This window comes from Puntigrus tetrazona, chromosome 17 (assembly GCF_018831695.1).
Source record: "Puntigrus tetrazona isolate hp1 chromosome 17, ASM1883169v1, whole genome shotgun sequence".
Classification (NCBI taxonomy): Eukaryota; Metazoa; Chordata; class Actinopteri; order Cypriniformes; family Cyprinidae; genus Puntigrus; species Puntigrus tetrazona.
The window spans coordinates 3,368,656-3,388,496 of NC_056715.1; the positions used below are offsets into that span (position 1 = coordinate 3,368,656).

The 19,841-nt window shown below is 36.2% G+C and overlaps 3 protein-coding genes across 6 annotated transcripts in view; 1 reads left to right on the top strand and 2 right to left on the bottom strand.

Annotated features, from left to right (window-relative positions):
* Positions 1–2,474, bottom strand: part of snap25b (synaptosome associated protein 25b) — a 34,460-nt gene extending 31,986 nt beyond the window's left edge. The window contains exon 1 of the mRNA XM_043263434.1: positions 2,330–2,474. The gene's annotated coding sequence lies outside the window, so the exon portion shown is untranslated. The remainder of the gene's footprint in view (positions 1–2,329) is intronic.
* Positions 2,475–6,503: 4,029 nt separating this feature from the next.
* ankef1b (ankyrin repeat and EF-hand domain containing 1b) lies at positions 6,504–13,915 on the bottom strand. The gene is made up of 9 exons (XM_043263219.1): positions 13,552–13,915; positions 13,202–13,401; positions 12,334–12,483; positions 12,130–12,253; positions 10,615–11,449; positions 10,279–10,505; positions 9,623–9,738; positions 9,411–9,548; positions 6,504–6,680 (listed from the first exon to the last, which is right to left on the bottom strand). Exons 1-9 carry the CDS (start codon positions 13,913–13,915, stop codon positions 6,504–6,506), a joined length of 2,331 nt encoding a protein of 776 aa, XP_043119154.1.
* A 478-nt stretch (positions 13,916–14,393) lies between these two features.
* Positions 14,394–19,016, top strand: khk (ketohexokinase). Of its 4 annotated transcripts, none has more exons than XM_043263783.1 (8): positions 14,394–14,630; positions 14,771–14,887; positions 15,314–15,448; positions 16,987–17,059; positions 17,217–17,363; positions 18,236–18,324; positions 18,472–18,629; positions 18,725–19,016. In XM_043263783.1, exons 1-8 carry the CDS (start codon positions 14,539–14,541, stop codon positions 18,811–18,813), a joined length of 900 nt encoding a protein of 299 aa, XP_043119718.1. In that variant the 5' UTR covers positions 14,394–14,538; the 3' UTR covers positions 18,814–19,016. The 4 variants fall into 4 exon arrangements, with proteins under 4 accessions (XP_043119718.1, XP_043119720.1, XP_043119717.1 ...); XM_043263782.1 differs by lacking the exon at positions 15,314–15,448 and adding an exon at positions 15,715–15,849 and having other exon boundaries at positions 14,397–14,630; XM_043263786.1 differs by lacking the exon at positions 15,314–15,448 and adding an exon at positions 15,715–15,849 and having other exon boundaries at positions 14,423–14,630; positions 14,739–14,887.
* The last annotated feature ends 825 nt before the right edge of the window (positions 19,017–19,841 follow it).

Sequence of the window (19,841 nt, forward strand, 5' to 3'; positions counted from 1 at the left end):
TTATATATATATATATATATATATATATATATATACACACACACACTGTATGTATAGTTGAAAAACATTGGATTCCATTTTTATATTTAAGTTACTATTTTCTACTTTAAAATTTCACATTTCAATCAGTTTAAATATCAAATTTACTTTTAGTAAAAACATTTCCATATTTTTTTTTTTTGGTGCATATACAAATTTTACTATTGGTGTAGAAAAATTTTTCATTTAGAAACTGCTGATAAACGTAAAAAATTACAAAGAAATGGCAAGAAACACCCTGAATGAAATGTGAAGTATTGAATTGTAACTCCAATACGCGATCTTTATATTATTTACGACTTCTGAAAAACGTTTGCGACTTTGAGGTCTGTAAATAATGCTCCACATCCTTTTCAGACAAATGTATCACTGTTTTGATTCTTTTTTAAACACCATGTGTCGGGAAAAGCAGTGCTAGACTTCACACTGTGCTGTCCCTTGGAACAAAACGCGTACAGGTAGAGGGTGCGTCCAAAATATTCACTTCCAACTGCTTCAAGCGCCTCGATTATTTTCTAAAACTGGATCGTATTGACACTAATCTAAAAATAAAGGAACAATACAACACATTTCCTCCAGCATCCGCACATGAACCCTGAACAAAGCGTCTTTCTGTTCAATGTCACTAGCCTCTCCGAGGGAACGGTTCGGTGCCAACACCCCGCTGGAAGATATAAAGCTGTAAACAGACCTGATGACGAAGAAAACACACCCTGGCCTAGATAAACAGTTATGCAATCCGTACTGGCCACTTCCCCCCAAAACAGAAGAGCCATGCCAACATTGCGAGTCCCAAGGCTCTCCTTGAACGTCGATGTCTGTTGGCTCACTGCACATGGAGAGGTGTGATAAACTTTTGGCAGTGTTGATTGATATAGAGAACAGCTAAACCCTTAAATTATGGTCAGGACCCAGTTTCCCTTCAATGTGAATTCAGTCACATTTATCATCTATCAACAAGCTCATTTTACATTTTACCACCAATGTCTTACTACTTACTATTGCATTAAAATAACAGAAAGTAACTATAACACTATAGGGGATATATATATATATATATATATATATATATATATATATATATATATATATATATATATATATATATATATAATACATATGGTTTGCTGGTTTTGTTGCAAAATTACTGAGACCGTTCTGGCATTATCACATTGTATTTTTGTCATTATAATCATTAAATCATTTAATGCTAATAAACCAGCTTATAGGAAGCATTAAAATGCAACAACAAGTTAATGAAAATTGGTCTCTTTATGAACTTTATGGTCAATGATAAAGACAGAGCACAGCAATAAACAGCTTCATTAAAATCACCAAAAAAAAAAAAAAAAATACTAAAATAAATATTCATTAATTGAATATGCTAAATGCTACAAAGAACATTCAAATATGATCAAATAAAAAAATTACATTAAATTGACATCGAATGTGATTCCTCACACAAAATTTTTAGAACGCCCCTTTTCCCATAAATAAAAAAAGGTTTCACATTTTTCTTATTAAAAAAAAAACAAATATTTATCTTAAAGGTCTTATATCTTTTATCTTAAATATTTATCTTTTGCTTTGTTATGCATAATTGCATTTATGCATGCATTTTATATTTCTATTTAAAAAATGCATACTGAACATATTTACATTTTTCTCTATAAATATAATCTAAAACGTTCTTTGTATTTTAGAATATACGAACTTAACTTGCAGTTTACTATATTTCCTCAAGCAGGGATTTTCCATCACAAACACATTTTTAAAGTGCACTCAGCCATTATGTGGAAACATCTTTTCCCCCCTACAGCATAGGATTGAAAATACAGTCCAGAAAAACCTTACTTGTTGTTTGAGTGAACATTCTTTTGATAACGAGTCTAAAAAAAAAAAAAAACTGGACACACTCACTGTTTCACTCCGCTGAAAAACTAGGACGCGTCTATGATTTTTTTTTCAAAAGAAAACGGTTTGTTTGTACCATTGACGCTTGACTCGCACCAAAGCGTCGATTCAGTGCTAAAATAAGTAGTTTTGTTCGGTGTGTTTTTAATGCGCGCCTCTTAATGAGCGCTCTCCGTGGTGCTGAAACGCACACAACAGGCATGAGCACGACCCGACGCTTTGAATCGCTGTTCCGGCTCTGATTTCTCTCCAAAACTTCATCGAACGTAAAAACGCGAACTACACTATAACATTTTTTTTTTTTTACCAAGTGAACCTGTGGGAGTTGAGCGCCTACTGCTCGTGTAGCTGTACAAAAAAAAATCAAAACACCTACCTCGCACTAGATGAACCACGTTGGGGATGTTACTATCGCCTTGCCTCCTTCAGCACTGATTTGGGTCACCTAATGCGCGTGCACACAGCTCTGGAGTGAGTGAGCGAGTGAAAAAAACCTCATCCCTCATCAAAGATGGCGTGCCCCTCTGACGTCATAATGACCCTCAGTAGGGCGTGCCCATACAGCCCCGGTGTGAGTGTATATGTCCCCGCCCTCATCCAGCATGACGAGCCATTCTAACGTCATAATGACCCTCGGCACTAGGGCGAGGTTGCTAGAGATTATATTATATTGGAACGTATGGGTTGTTTGGCTCCATCAGATTTATTGTGAATTGTGAAATTAAGCAGTTGTCCTTTAAAATGCTGGGAAATGACCTTGGGAAACACCATAAATGTGGCCTCGGAGAAGGGTTCTGAACCCTTTTTGACTCCGAAGCTTCATTGTTTAGGACAGTGTTCAAAGGCAACCGGAATATGAAGAATTGTCGTAAAACGCAGAATGACAAATTTGCCTATTTTTTTTTTTTTATGTGGCCCTGTCATGAGTTTGAATGATTGTTAATGGATAATATAAGCGAGTAAGGAATTATGTATAAAAAAAATTTGAAAAAAAAAAATGTTTTTTGTAAAGGCAATGAAAAGAAATTGTACCCTCAGGACATTCTCTATGGTACATATTTGGAGACATTTAGCATTACATTTATTAAACATAATTCATAACATCACATTTAGCTTGTTTAATAACCTGCCCAACTCAATCTTAGCAGCTGAATCCTTAGGCTAAAAACACATCTCTTCCATATTTATTAGTCCCTCTAAATCTAGCACCATTTATTCCAATTTTATTCGATCTGTCTTATTTTTATTTATGAAAAACACTGAATATTTATTCTCTAACTGCTAGTTTCTCTTACCACTAGTTTTCTTTTTTCTATTCTACTTGTTTCCCTTGCTTTAGATACTGCTTTAGGTCAACTATAACTTGCCATAGTGCTTGCAGGTTGTTGCTTTTTTGTTGGTTTCGATTACTTCTATTGTACTCAATTGTAAGTTGCTTTGGATAAAACATCTGGTATATGAGTTCAAATTGAAACATAGCGTAACACTACTTGCTAATGGATCCTCTTCAGTGAATGGGTGCCGTCCATTAACTGACATCTTGTGACATGAAACGTGTGTTTATAATAAAGAAGTCTACCATTAAGGCATTGTGACATTAAGCCATCACTTCTTCAAAATACCAGTCTGTGATTCATAAAAAACTTCCTCCAGTAAAAAAAAGGTCCATCCTCTGTTGCCCTGTCAAATCAAAATCCACTAACATATTTGTATAGAAGTGTATTGGACTTCTTGATCTCTGAATATTTCTGTCCTGATTCATACGAAACAATATCTTCCACTGGAAGCATGATTTGAAGTTAAAAACATCTTTAAAGGATGATTTGTTCATTACAAACACGCAGCTTTTTGGATGAACTATTCCATTAATCTCGTTAAAATGCTCTGAGTAAACTATCAAGTGAAACAGAAGTTTTCTGAAGTCCCTTGATGTTCCCCGTGTGCTCCATTTACAGTGAGTTTTAAAATGGATGCCTTGTTTGTATTTCAAATATCACTTGCTTATTTTTTGCCCCAAGCATCAAATCTCTCTGATCTTCTAATGGGAGCAAGATCGGATAAAAGTGCTTTAGCTATAGAGACTTAAAGATTCAGATAAGGGGAACGGATCAATAGCACTTATTTAATTATTTAATGGCTTTTGGACTTCTAAAAGTTCTTGCTTACTGTTCTTTCGGTTTGCATTTGTATCCAGGGCGTATTTCTGTAGAAGAGGAATGTTGTCGCGTTTGACTTTGGCGAAGGAGGACCCGAATGAGAAAGAAACAGAAGAATAGCAGGACAAAACAATCTGGCAAAGTGCTTCGCTACATTAAAACAAATCAAGACGTAAAATCTGGATGCTTAATTCAGCAGGACAGATGAAGGTCAAGAATCTTCTGAGATAAAACGCTGTCCGGTGAGGAGACAAAGAGCACCGGGACTGTTTAAACATGCAATGTACGACAAATCACACGCACCCTGTTGGACAGCAAAGGAGAGAAGAACTGCTGGAGGGTGCCGCTATTGACTCAGCACATACAAATGAGACGGTAATGCTAGTTAGTGCAACATTCAACAAACAGGAAACCCCACTGAACATATTGATTTACACTTGCAAGAATATTACGGCTAAAAAAAATCCATGTCTTTAGCACCCAAGTCTCGTCTGCTTTCTGAAGATGCAGCTGTTATCCTGAATGAAGTTATGTGCTTATTTTGTCTGGCATATTGATGCCTGGGTGACATTTAAATTCAGATTAAGTTGTGGATTCGGTTTTTATTATGAGATGTGATTTACATACCGTTGCAGCTCCTTTCTGTTCGCGCCGGCAGAGCGAGTGCTGATTAATCTTGAATTTTTTGACACAAGTGCACATTTACAGGACCCACACTGTTACCAATTAAAGCTCGTTTATTTGAGCCAGATTCCCTTCAGTCTTTCTTGTCAATTAGCACTGCCAGAACCCACCCCCACAACACGTCAGAGCCCTTGTCCTATGTTGCTCATGTTAAAAAAAGGTGGGAAATCTGTCATTAACCTCATCATTTGCCTACCATCGATGATTGCATGCTGAACTGTGAATAAGCAGCAGAAACAATATCCCATCTCTGTGTAGGCTTAAATGCACGGCTGCAGATGTAGATAATTACATAGGAGAGAATTCATGCGAAATAATAAAAAGAGGCACATTTACTGAGAGACACCTATGCGCACATCTTAATAATTCACATGTATATGACATCCAGCATTTTACAATGACATGGAACATCACAGATTTTCAAGGACTTAATGATACACTCTAAAATACCAAATTGCATCAACTATCTGCACGTGCAAATTAATTATGATCTTTTACTATTTGGTATTTTAGACCATTACTGGACAATAACACGAGAGGCTGTGATATTGTTAAGGACAGAGAGTGTTATATTAGCCTTTCCACTCTTTTAAAAATAAAGGTTCTATTTTAAAACTTTTGACATTTTGTCCTATTATAAGATTCTATACACTTTTGTAATAAAGTTAACTATTTTGTCCCAAATAGTTTTTGAGGGAACAGTGTTTCCCCAGTGATTTTTTTTCTAATTCAAACATTTTAACAATCTAAATATATTTTACACTTTAAAGATCCTTCTGTGATTGGATGCTGAGGATCTTCATGGAAATACAGATACCAATTAAAAGCTTTTAAGAGATCACCTCAGAATCAAAACGAAAAAAAGAAAGGCAGTTGTTGAATATACTGGAGCAAATGTGAAACGTAAAGACATGCTGAGAGTTATAATCATAATCAGGATTTTCTAAATTGCTTAATTATTTAAAATAAAATCACACCTGTGACTTTAAATCACAAATAAAGTTGAATTAACATATTTACCATTAAGCAGAAATATGTGTCTGTAGTATTATTTTCTACTTTCAAAACAAGAGTATGCATTATTGCATGATAAATAAATGACCTCATCAAGCTGCATATTTTCAATTTTATTTAAAAAGCACATTAAAAACAATCATGCTTGACTATTTAATGTGCAGTTATGGACTTGGAATAACCAATTTTGTGCTTTAACTTTTGGTTAAAAGCCAGTTTACAGCACTGTATAATACAGTACTCATATTTATAGAATTCTTTTACACAATTGTGTAAAAATGTACAATTTAAGGTAAAAAGATGTACTTTTTTTGTACCTTAAAATACGGCTTCTCTTCAGAGTTACTTGAATGCTGTTTATTTAAAACAAATTGTGCCCTAAAAGCAAAATGTCACACAATACCATTTGGACTAGATACTCGTTTTACCTTCTTTTCTTGAATAACCTTCATCTGCTTTTCTACAAATTTCTCCCTCCTCATTTGTGGTACACCTTTCCCCTTTCCCCCTCCTCTTCCTTTTTCCTTCGGAGCTAAAGATTAAGAGCTGAGGTCAGTGTGTCTGTGAGTGCCACATCATCAAGGCAATTACCTCCAGCACTGGAGCCGATTATCATTTCCTCATCCTTTTAAGGCCTTGCGCTTATTAAACAGTCCTGGTGTATGGCTGAATAATTTCATATCGAAACCAACCTGTCTATTGATTGCCCCGCTTCTGTCTGTAGTGCAGAAGAATTGATATCTTCAGTTTCTTGTCCTTTCTGCAGCGGCCACTTGAACTGTCATCACATCCGGTTGCACAGTATGGAATGACAGATAGAGTTCCAGCTGACTCCACTGTGTCTCCATTCATGCGAATGTGCCGAGTCAGAGCCTGGGAAAAAAACAATGTGCAGGTGTTCTGAATTTCCATTGAGCTTTGCAGTATTTGCATTCAATGGAGATGAACAGCATTTAAAGCTACATTTTAGACACAGGGTGTGCTATTTGGTTTTTAGGGTCTTCTAAAAGAAATACTTTAGCCAAAAAGAAAGATTTGCTTAAAATAACTTGTTTTTGAAAATGGGCTCATTTTCCAACTAATCTACAGGTGCATCTCAATAAATTAGAATGTTGTGTAAAAGTACATTTATTTCAGTAATTCAACTCAAATTGTGAAACTCGTGTATTAAATAGATTAAATGCAGACAGACTGAAGGTCTTTAAGTCTTTGTTTCATTTAATTGTAATGATTTAGGCTTACATTTAACAAGAACCCACCAATTCACGATCTCAAAACAATTGAATATGGCGACACGCCAATAAGCTGATCAACTAAAAACACCTGCAAAGGTTTCCTGAGCCTTTAAAATGGTCTCTCAGTTTGGGCTTCACAATGATAGGGAAGACAGCTGTCGAAGAAGACAATCATTGACACCCTTCACAAGAAGGGTAAGCCAACATTCATTGCCAAAGACGCTGGCTGTTCACAGAGTGCTGAATCCAAGCATGTTAACAGAAAGTTGAGTGGAAGGAAAAAGTGTGGAAGAAAAAGATGCACAACCAACCAAGAGAGCAGCAGCCTTATGAGGATTGCCAAGCAAAATCGATTCAAGAATCTGAGTGAACTTCACAAGGAATGGACTGAGGCTGGAGTCAAGGCATCAAGAGCCACCACAAAGACGTTTTGAGGAACTTGGCTACAGTTGGTGTATTCCTCTTGTTGTCTTGTTCCTGAACTAAAGACAACGTCAGAGGCGTCTTACCTGGGCTAAGGAGAAAAAGAACTGGAACGTTGCCCAGTGGTCCAAAGTCCTATTTTTAGATGAGAGCAAGTTTTGTATTTCATTTGGAAATCAAGGTCCTAGAGTCTGGAGGTAGGGTGGAGAAGCTCATAGCCCAATTTACATGAAGCCCAGTGTTAAGTTTCTACAGTCTGTGATGATTTAGGGTACAATGTCATCTGCTGGTGTTGGTCCATTGTGTTTTTTTTGAAAATCAATGTCACAATGTCATCAATGCACACATTTACCAAGAAATTTCAGAGCACTTCATGCTTCCTTCTGCTGATCAGATTTTTAAAGATGCTGATTTGATGTTCTAGCAGATGCTAATGGTCTAATCAGATTTAATGATCTTTGCTAAGCTACAGCTAAAAGTGCTACTGCCAAACCCAGAGATCTGCTGAATGGATTCGAAAACAGTAAACCTCAACTGTTCGTAAAGGCGGAAACTCAGCCTATTTTCAAAAAAGGTGGAATGCTCCTTTAAATTGTACTTTCCTTCAGGCCATCCAAAAAAATGTATTGATTTGTTTCAATTTGGAACGGATTTGGATACATTTTGCATTACATCCCTTTCTCATCAAACGATCTTCTACAGTGAATGGATGCCATCACTGTCCATCATTCTTGAGAACTGAAAAACTGTGTTTGTAATAAACTAATTCATTATTAAGACATTTAAACTAAAACATTGCTTTTAAAATATGATTAATCCATATTCATGATCCAAAAGAAGAATCAGAAGAGACACATGCACAGATGGCAAACATTCACGGAGGATCCATTGTTGGTCAAGTGAAGCAAATCTGTTCTGATAAAGACACAAACTCAGCTACATGTTTAATGTCCTGAGGTTGAACAAATATTAAGCATATTTTAATACCTAGTACAACATTGTTGCAGCATTGTTTCTACATTCAAAAATATGTAGTTTTCAGTATTTCTCCTTGTTACACATTCAGACAAAATTCTCACGTCAATCTTTAAATACATGAGCAGACTATTATTCATGTCTTCTTGTCAACCAAAATGTTGTCCCCAGTCAAAATGATGCATTAAATTATACATTATTGTGTCTGACTGCCCCCTACTGGCCAATGTGATGATTTCAATCAAGCACGTGTACATGCATATTTCAATCAGAATGACACAATCACTTACAATGATTAATGTGTTACCTTGAAACATGTGACTGTCATCTCCTTTTCCTGTGTTCTGTGGGGGGATGGTGATTAGAGCCAAAGTCACAGGAGAAGCGTAAAGGAAAAAGGCTTATAGAGCAGGTGGTGCTCTCAGTCAGGGGTTTGTATAGCAGTATCCCAAATGGCAGCACACTAAGGTGACCACTGTGCATCTCAATGACTGATTATGAAAGGTTATTTTTATCCACTGTCAAGAAAAGGGATTTTTTTGGTGGTCCTTCTTTACCTGTCTTTCTTTTTTTTTTTTTCTCAAATGACAAAATACGAACAAGTCTGAGAAAGACTTAATTCGTCAGAAATGAAAGACAGACAGCACCTCTGACTGCAAAGCAGCTTTTTAGCAGAGACATTTAATTTATTCATCCCCAGTCGTTGAATCCCATTCAGCTCTGGGATGCACTTGTTAAAGTGTACGAAGTCCTTGAGAGTTGTCTTTTTGTCAAAGAGTTTCCTTTTCCTTCTCAGAGTGTTGAGGTCTGTTTATAAGATGTTTTCCCCAAAGCTAGAATGCAGAAAACACCAGAAATTATCTATCTATCTATCTATCTATCTATCTATCTATCTATCTATCTATCTATCTATCTATCTATCTATCTATCTATCTATCTATCTATCTATCTATCTGTTTTATTGTCTTACAATTTTGGGAACAAAGCTGATGTCAGACTTGTTGGTGCCACGTTTAATCTTGAACTTTGGGTTCTTAACTATGATATTGTCTCTCAGGTCTTTTTTCACAGATGCTGAAACCAGTAGTGCTGGCGACTGAATACACATCTACAAAAACAGAAGGCAACACATTAAACATTTAGACTATAGCTACAGAAAGAAAGCCGTTTTCCCCCATTCACCTTTTCTTGCGCTGAAGAGGCTGTTTTTTCGATGTCCTTTCTGCTCAATTTGGCCATGAGCAAATCAATGATTCCCACATCGCCATAATTTACAGCAACGTCCAAGCAATTCTGGTCTGATAACACATAAATATTCAATAGTTTTTAAGTAAATAGAGAAAAATATATGCAGACATAGACAAGGGTTACAAAAGTTTTCTATTTCAAATAAAGGCTTTTTTAATATTCTATTTATCAAACAATTCTGAAAAAAATGGTATCACGGTTTCCCCAAAATAAAGCAGAACCTCTGCATTCAACTTTATTTATAATAATATTTTTTCTTTAGCACAAAATCAGCATATCAGATTTCCGAAGGATCATGTGTCATAACGAAGATTAGATTAAAGGCTTTTTTCCAATCACAGGAATAAATGACATTTAGAAAAATATTTACAGTTAAAAAAATGATATAGATAATTTAAAATATATAAAAATATATTACTTTTCACAATATTGTCATTTACTGTAGTTGTAATAAAATACTGCATTCTTGGTTAGAATAAAATACTTCAAAAATATTCTTAAAATTCTTCACTGACTAAAACACTTACTGACACTAAACTTAAAAAAATTATATATTGGCAACATGAATATTTCAATATCAAATCCAGCACCTCTCTTGTTTTTCGCCATGACATTGGCTCCAGCTTTGATGAGAAACTCTACACAGCTGAATTGACAGCTTTCAATAGCTCTCATGAGTGGAGTTGCTCCACTCATTGCCACTGCATCCACCACGGCCCCAGACTGCACCAGCATGATGGTAATGTCTACATGACCTGCGTGGCAAGCATGGTGGAGGGGCGTCCAGTTAAACTGGTCAACTGCATTGACATCGGCCCTACAGAGTCACAGGAGAAAAATGTTTTTTTAAATGGCACAGTCTAAATGTCCTCCAATAGCATTAAATGTAGTTCTGTAGTAATAAGCAGTTTTCTTAGTAGCATTACCTCAGTGAAATGAGGAATTTAGCTACTTTGTAGTTGCCACAGCTGCATGCTGTCATGAGTGGCGTCTTAAAGAACTGATCTTTGACGTCAACAGGCACTTGTTGGGTAAACGCAAGGCTGAGAGATTCTAGATCTCCAGTCTTCACACAGTAATGGATGTTGGCATAGGTCTTGTCAGGCTCATCGATATACCAACCTGAATCATTCTCAATGGGGTGAACTGGTGGACGGTCTGGGTTGAAACGTTTGGTGTCAGTGAACGGCTGGTAGTTCTCGATCATGTAGTAAGGCAGTCCACTGTCCTCTCTAATTGAAATCTGCTCAGGTGGCATTACGCATATAGGCAATGGCGAGGAAGATTTGCCACTCTTCTTTTCCTTGCCACCCTTTTCCTTCTTAGCCTGCTTCGGAGCGTAGGATGAGATGACAAAGGCCTTCTGGAGGTACTTGAGGCCTTTGAAAAAGTCATTTACATTGATGACACTTTCGCGGTTTTTGTCATGTTCCATGACGATCCTTTGCAGGTTCTCATTACTTACAGGAGCCTGATGAGCTTGAAGCGAAGACACGAAGTTCTCCACAGAAACCTTTTCAACAGGTTTGTCGAATCCCTCGGCAGTTTCAAAGGCTTTGCGCAAGGTTGTCTCATGTTCACAGGACCAGTCGTGAAGAGTGACGGCCCAGAGTTCATTGGGGTTTACTGCATCGGGCGCAGATAGCTTCTCATGCATTTTCTCTGCTTTCTTGAGCTCCTTCAGGGCAGCTTTGTGTCCGTTGCTTTTGGCAATTTGGCTTGGAAGTTGGCCTTCTAGATTCTTTAGTTTGGGATTACATCCTGTTGCAGACCAAAAAACAGTACTGCTATGCATAAAGGTGTGGTCACATTTACCATTGTTCTGCAAAATGTTTATTAATTTGGTCAAATTACTTGAATTGAAAGTGTGTTAGCTGTGTTTAATACATCTCTACACTCTTTATAGACTATGGAGATTTCGTTGCACAGAATTTCACTAAAATGGCAGCACCTTAAATCAGCAGATTATTTTTTGCGTTTTTGCATCCCCATTTGCCTCAATAAAAAATACAGAGACTGATTACTATGGTCAGAAGAAAGATTCGCTTTCAACTGAACTGTCGTATTAGAAAATCTCACTTAGCTGCATTAACTAGGTAAATAAAACTACAGTACAGTTTAATAAATGTACATTCAACATACGTTTTTAAGAACTTAAGAACAGATTTATATTTGAAAATGTATGAAAAGGGACCGTCCTTAATTCAAGTCATCACAAGTTACCTTAATATTTATAACGCTTTATACAATAGACATTGTGTTCTTCTCTGTTAGCAAGAAAGTAGTATTATCACATCAGTCCAATAACTGAGTAAAGTTCATTCATTATGAAACAAATTTAATTCACCGAAAAGCAGCTCTATCGAAGACAGTAGTGTCTATATTTTAAATCAGTCAGCAATTGTTTTTGGAAAAATGGAAACACTTTAGACCCAGCCTACCTCTTTGGGCCAGGAATCTACAGCACTCATTAAAGCCTCCAGCAGCAGCGAAGTGCAGTGGTGTGTTTCCCTTTGTTGAGCTGATACCCAAGTCAGCAGAGTATGCAGACAGCACCTGTAAAACCTGTATAAGGCAGAGACAGTAAAACTCGACAAAGCGAAACAAAGTTAAATTTTGTACTCTTCAGAATGCCATGGCATGACCTCAAGGAAACCTCCTTCTGCAGCAAAGTGGGCGGCACATCGTCCTTCTTGATCAAACACGTGAGGATTCCCTCCTTTTTGTAAAATGGCTCTGATAAGCTTCACAGCACCAGCCTTAGCTGCCTCCATGAGCGCAGAGCATCGTGTGACCTTAGGAGAGTCAAAACATAACAAATATACGAAACATATTTTAGACGGAAGATTTCAAATCAACTATATGATCAAAACTTTGCTAAAATACATAAATGATGTCATCCGATCGACAGTTAATACCTTTTCCTAGCGATTTTAAAAAGGCTTTTAGTATTATTCCTGAAAACAGCATTTTTGCTCTGAAATCTTTATTGATTTAAATGTAAGAATAACCTCACATTGTTAGCAATATTTCAAAATCATGTTAAAATGTGTTGATCAAATATGATATATTATGATTTTGGTATTTGATATATTTGATCTCTCAATCATCAATATATTGCATTGCATTATACGTTTTGCCCTCCATAAAATATATTCCATAGCACTTTAATCATAAACTGAAACATATCATCCTACAAAGACAAATTATTGAAAGAGTGACTATTAATATTTACATGCATTTTATTTAAGTAGCCTGTGACACTGTTATAAAGATCTCATTCATCTACATCACAAGCTATGAAGCTGTCAGGATTTTTTTTTCATTAGCAACTGCACAATGTTACAGTTTGCATCTAGTTTTGTTTTTGTCCTAATATGATCTTCATATTATCACTATGCCATACTATATGATCTATAAAAGTAATTGTAATATCTGTATATCTTGAAATCATTTTCCTACTCTTGTTGGGTCAAACATATAAGGGAACATTAATCTGAGCAGATCTCAAACCTGATTTACTGCATTTGGATCAGCTCCTTTCTCCAAAATGTTTATGCACAGATGTTCGCAGTCCTTTGCATTCTCACAGGCAAACACAAGCAGTGGCTCCCCAGTGTTAGAAACACTGTTGACATTCGCATTGGAGCTGAGCGCCATCTGCAGGCAGAGAGCATGCTCTTTAGCTGGAGAGATGCAGTAGAACAGCACCCCTACAAACGAACAGTGTGATTAGTAAAAATAAAAAGAACAATAAAAAGACCTTATTTTTCACCTACGCCATAATTTACATCTCTGTTTATATACTTTGAGACTTCCAAATAGGTAAATAAATGGCAGAGCATATAAAAATATGTCCTTGCCTTTTCCTTCTTCATCTGTGAGATTCATATTTGCACGACTTGTGATCAAAATATACACAATATTGAAGTAGCCCAACTGTGCAGCCAGCATTAGTGGAGTGCGGCCCTTCTTGTCCTGTATGTCAGGATGGGCTCCCAGTGATAAAAGAAACCGTACCAAGTCTTCATCACGGTCCAGAGAGGCCTGGTACAGGGCACTGAGCCCCTGTTTGGGTTCGGTCAGATTTAGCAAATTGGACACACCCGCGTTGACCATCTTATTTATCTTTGGTTTGTTCTTCTCCCGTACATATTGCAGGAGTTTATAGATCTGGAGGACCTCTAGGTTACCTTCCGCCACCCAGCTCACAACAGTTTCCTCCATTGTCTTCGTGTTTACCTAGTCTTTCGAACTAATAAATCATATTAAAACATGACAATGAAAGCCTGTCAAATATTGCGTACATTCAAATATTTAAAAGTGACTTAAACAACAAATGCGTTTAAGAAGCAGGGTTGCCAGATTTTCACAGCAAAACCCACCCAATTGTTTTTAAAAACTAGCCCGATCGCTTTTCAGGGTGGATTCCCGTTAAAAAAAATCACATTCCGGTGGGGTAAAATACACTTTTTTTAGGGGTTCCCCTGAAAAGTCACATTCGAGTGCTAAAATATCATGTTAGAGGGATTGCTTCAACCCGCGGACATAGAAACATACCGCGCAAAGACCATTAAAGCAGACCACTCAACAGGGAAAGGGCGGACTGGGCAACACCTAACGGACAGCACAGTTTCGGTTGTGCTCGGTAAAAATCGGCTATCGTCGTGCCCAGCTCGCTCGGACACTTTCGACAACACTCGGTAAAATCCGTTAGACTTCGTGCCCATGTTTACCTTCTCCTATTCACTCTGAAAGATAAACGTTCTCCCGTTCTTTAGCGGAACGGTGTAACGTAGCGACCTTTTGTTCGAAGTCCATAGTTCAGGATTTCGTTCTGCAGGAAGAATATGGGAGACAAAAAGATACTCAGCATTGGTTTGGTGTGTCTGGATATCATAAATGTTGTGAATAAATACCCGGAAGAAGATACAGACACCAGGTGAGAAATTCTGATAATGTTGTATAATTGCAAATCAAATTCTTGATGCGTTCCGAACGTATAATCAGTCTGATCCTGCTATACACTGTAGTTAATGTTGTATCACAGGTGTTGTAAAATAACGTGCAACTGGTTGGTAGGAGTTTGTCTCAGAGATGGCAGAGGGGAGGAAATGCATCAAACACGTGCACAGTTTTGTCTCTGCTTGGGGCCCCGTGTGCATTTATGGGGTCTTTGGCTCCTGGACCAGTAGCTGAGTAAGTGTTTCTTCCTACTATTATGCAACATCTTTATAGCGTTGTTATGTATATACATGCATGATTATGGAGTTCCTTATTTGTAGCATTGCTGTGTATTTGATCAAAATACAGCAAAAACCGTTATATTGTCACTCTTTGTTATTGGATGCATTGCAATTTATTCATATGATTAAAAAGCTTTTATATTATTTTGTATTTTAGCAGCATCACTCCAGTCTTCAGTGTAACGTGATTTTTCAAAATTCATTAAAATATGCTGATTTGGCATTTAAGAAACAATGTTTTCTGAAGGATCATGTGACACTGACTGATGCATTTTTATCTTTTCATACTCCTGTAGCGTATATATCGACAGAAATGCACTTTCCCGTCCCTCACACATTCTGTATGCATATACTTTTCCTTGATAATTTGCTCTTTTAGCTTCATCTTGAATGACTTTAAAATGTACAAGATTGACATCTCTCTTCTTCTGGAGCATGCTGAATGCTCTCTTCCAGCTTCTGTAGTAATCAGCAGCGTGACGTCAGGGAGCCGTACAATTCTGCATACGAACAGGTTTGTGTGTGAGTTTGTGTGTACTGTAAGTGCTCTGGAGCTCTTTCCTCGCAGGATGGCTGTCACAGCAGATCACATCAAAACAACACGTGAAAATATACTAACTGCTAAAAGTGGTATGCTTTTTCTATCTGAAGGGCGCGCTAAAAGGTGCATGGTTCAAAGTTCAGTGTGGCACGCTTTGTGTGCCTGAATGTATGTTTCCAGCCCATATCACTCAGTAGTGCATACGGGTCACTGCAACACCTCTCTGTTTGCTGCAATAGTTTCATCGTGGGGGATTTTACACGGTATGGGGTGGACGTAGCTGGTGTGGCTTGGCAGCCGTGGGGTGAGACCCCGTGTGCCTGTTGTGTGGTGTGTCCCACCAACGGTTCTCGCACTGTCGTGCTCTCGGACACGTAAGAGTGCCAATACAATAATCATAGCATAGCCAAAGTTATCTCAAACATAATCTGAGAAAGCCTTTCCTCGTGGCACTGCTCTAATTAACAGTAATTAAAGTAGCTAAAGTAGTTGCCATTAACAAATCATTACAATTTGACATTGCATGCATTAATTTGAGTGCTCATTTCGAGGGGAATTATTATTTTTTTGGTTCATTTAGGTTTTACAATTCATTTTTGATTATTTGATTTAATCGGTTTAAACAACACACAACAGCACACAACTTAACAGCTTACTTACTAACTAGCTAACTTATTCCACGGCTCTCTGAAATATGTGATTCTGACAGATTATTATGTGGCCAAATATATGCATACGTATGTAATATGCATATAATAACCTATAAACTATATAAATTCATTTCAAATTTGACATCATTATGAAATTAAGTAAGCAGCCGTGTAATAAGTTGCATAATGTCCGGTCAGTCATTCAGTCAGCTCGTTTCTAAAAAATAAAAACTAATTGTGATTTGTTATTTTGCTGTTTCCTTAGAATTGGGAAATATAAAGATCTGAGTTTATCTGACTTTATATGTAAACTCAGGACTTTATAGATAAAAACTCTAGTATAAGATATATACTAGAAATTGTGAGAAACAAATTGCTATTAAATTTTTGATTCCATGGAAACAAAATAATGATGTAGAGAAGAGAAAAAAAATATGAATTGCGAGATATAAACTAAATAAACTAAAATATAAAACAAGACTTATTTTCATCTTGGCCTTGAATATTTCTAGTCTCTAAAACCTGTTTTAAGAAACTCCCAAACCTATTCCTCTTTCGTTTATAATCGTAATAATTTTGTAATCACAACCCAAAGCTGACTGTGTCTGTACTGTTCACTGTTATCAAATGCTTTACTGTATGCAAACTGACAGATATCCGGTCCAAGGCAATAATCTCTGGGTTTTGTGACTGTAAACAGATTTTTATAATATGATTACAGCATATAAAGTCAAAATAATGGATAGTGACCCATCATGTACACAAAGTACAATCAATACATTCTAATCGTTCTTTTAACACTGATTGCTGTAGTATAAAATACAAGAGAACTATCATCAGCTATTCTTTCTGTTTAAACAGAAACTTGCCAGATGTTTCTGTAGAAGATTTTTCAAAGGTGGACCTGAGCCAGTACAAGTGGATCCACTGGGAGGTGAGAGCGTCTGCCAAATATCTTTCACTTGCTCATAGTAAGACTAAAGTTCACACTAGTCACGCTCAAACACTATTTAATTCATTCTGAGTTGTGTTTAATGGCTTCAGAGAACTAAAAGCTTTTTGTAGACAATGTTTTATGAATGCATTGTCAGGGCCGTAATGCTGAAGAGCAAGTGAAGATGATTGAGAGGGTGAGAGAGTATAACAGCAAGCTGGAAGAGAAGAGCAGAATCACTATCTCTTTGGAAATCGAGAAGACCCGGGAACACCTCTACCAGCTCTTTCCTCTTGGTGATTTGGTATGATTTTACCATGTTTCAAGCAAACATCCCATGAATAAAGCACATTTTGTTAACATTTATTTTAAATTTTTTTTTTCAAATATATTATAATATATATATATATATATATATATATATATATATATATATATATATATATATATATATATATATATATTCAAAAGTTTTGGGTATGTGTGAATTTTTTTATTATTATTATTTTATTATTATAATTATTTAAGTGGCAGTAAAAACCAAATTACAAAAAAGTACATTTTAAAAAACTACAATTAAAAACTATTGATTTAAATTGTAATAATGTTGCTCAGTCTTATTGTTTTTATTGTATTAAATATTAGTGCTGGTCAACAAATAATCGCATTCAAAAAGTTTTTGTTTGTATAATATGTGTGAATGTACTTTGTACATGTATTATGTAAGTATAAAGACACAAGCACAGTATATATTTTGAAAATATTTACATTATTTACATTATAAATTCATATAATTTTCTTTATATATAAATATATTTAATATATAAACGTATATACACTATTCAATATATTATATAACCTAAATAAATATATATAAAATATATATATATATATATATGTATATGTACATGTATATAAGACAATCTGGATTTTGATTTGATTTTGAAAAAGATTTAAATAAACAAAACTGATAACACTCATTCAAAACTGATAAAACTCACAGCTCATTCGAATAAACATTCAACAAAATATTGAATAAATGAACTTGCAAGGAGCAGTGCATTTAACATTTTGTGGAAATCGGGAGTGTGCCAATTATATATGCAGATCCGCTGATAAGCTTGAGACATGTTTGTACACTACACAGCCTGCTTATCTGTGGCTGCTTTCACTCAGGTCTTTGTTAGTAAGGATGTGGCCCGGCACTTTGGCTTTACCTCAGCGGCTGCTGCATTGAATGGTTTCTATGGCCGTCTGAGAAAAGGGTGAGTCGGTGGTTTAAAACCTCCACTAGATGTCATTAGCGATCCAAAAATTCTTGCCGTGTCTATTCCTAATCACTGCTTAAATATGTGTTCTTTTGAAATATTAGCTTCTTCCGTGTGTCTAGATGAGTTTGCTTGTGTGTCTAGAGCTACCCTCATTTGCGCCTGGGCGGAAAAGGGAGCGGATGCCATGGGTCCCGATGGTGTAATCATCCACTCAGATGCATTCCCGCCTGAGAAGCTTGTAGACACACTGGGAGCAGGAGATACGTTCAATGCTTCTGTGATCCATTCCCTTTCAAACGGTACGGATGTAGGTCTGATTCTGAAACACAAAGATGTGAGGGGTTGTTGTAAGTTGTGGCTATAAATTAAGGCGGTTCCTTTCTCTTTTCTGCAGGGGGCAGCCTACAGGATGCTCTCACATTTGGCTGCCAGATTGCAGGCAAAAAATGCGGCGTACACGGATATGATGGAATTTTACACTGAACATGGCGGAGAGGTGCACAGCTGGAATGTACAGACATGAAGCATGCTGATAAACCTAACTAGCGTTGTAATCCACTAGTTGTCGAGGCATGATGAGGTAGTGAAAAATGTTGCTTCACGGAGAAAAGAGTCATGTATAATCCAAGTCTAAATCGGGATGTTCGTCTGTATGTTAGAATGAATAAATTAATTGAAGAAAACAACTTACAGCTCTTCACTTTGGCTTAAACATGTGTAAAATTGCGATATCAGAAAGAAAATAAATTCAGTTTTATGATTATTTTGTACACTTACACTTATATTTGGAATAGTTTTTTTATAAATATATTTTTTTAAATAACTATTTTTTTTTAAACCCTTAAAAACTTAAACGTAAAACTTTAAAATAATATTGTTGCGTTTAATACATTAAATATTAATACTGTGACATTATTAGAATAAAAAACTTTTCTTTTTTAATACACTTTAAAGTGTAATAGATTTATTTTTGTCCCGGCAAAACTGAATTTTCAGCATTATTACTTCACTCTCATGGTCCTTCAGAAATCATTCTAATATGCAGGTTTGCTACTCTAGAAACATTTTTTTTATTATTATCAATGTTGAATACAGCGATAGACATTCTTTGCAAAGTTTGAGGTAAAAATGAATAGTGTTATTTATAAAGTATGCATTAAGTTGATCAAAAGTGACAGTGAAAACATTCACGAAAATTTCTATTTCAAATAAATGCAGTTCTTTTGAATTTTATGTTAAGTGCCCCATGCCATTTCCAATATAACCTTTCATGCATTGTGTAAAATAGCTGTATGTGAATGTAAATGATCTGAAAGTAAACAATCTGCAAAGTTGTAAATACGAAAGTGCACTGTAAACAAGTCCCTCTCTGAGACAGCTACATGTCACAGCCTAACACATTTGCATATCATTTGCAAATTTCGTTTGAGAATCACTGGAAAATGTGATGATTTTAAACACACCTTGCATGCATGTAGAACTATTATAGGAGACTCTCAAAACAATACTAG

Excerpts from the sequence above, each read along its gene's own strand:
- ankef1b (XM_043263219.1), bottom strand. The coding sequence starts at position 13,915 with ATGGAGGAAACTGTTGTGAGCTGGGTGGCGGAAGGTAACCTAGAGGTC. Across the intron at positions 10,506-10,614 it reads AAATTCCTCATTTCACTGAG|GGCCGATGTCAATGCAGTTG; the intron begins GTAATGCTACTA and ends GTGACTCTGTAG. Across the intron at positions 6,681-9,410 it reads TCAGCTTTGTTCCCAAAATT|GCTCTGACTCGGCACATTCG; the intron begins GTAAGACAATAA and ends TTTTTTTCCCAG.
- khk (XM_043263783.1), top strand. The coding sequence starts at position 14,539 with ATGGGAGACAAAAAGATACTCAGCATTGGTTTGGTGTGTCTGGATATC. Across the intron at positions 14,631-14,770 it reads GAAGAAGATACAGACACCAG|GAGTTTGTCTCAGAGATGGC; the intron begins GTGAGAAATTCT and ends ACTGGTTGGTAG. Across the intron at positions 14,888-15,313 it reads GCTCCTGGACCAGTAGCTGA|CTTCATCTTGAATGACTTTA; the intron begins GTAAGTGTTTCT and ends TTGCTCTTTTAG.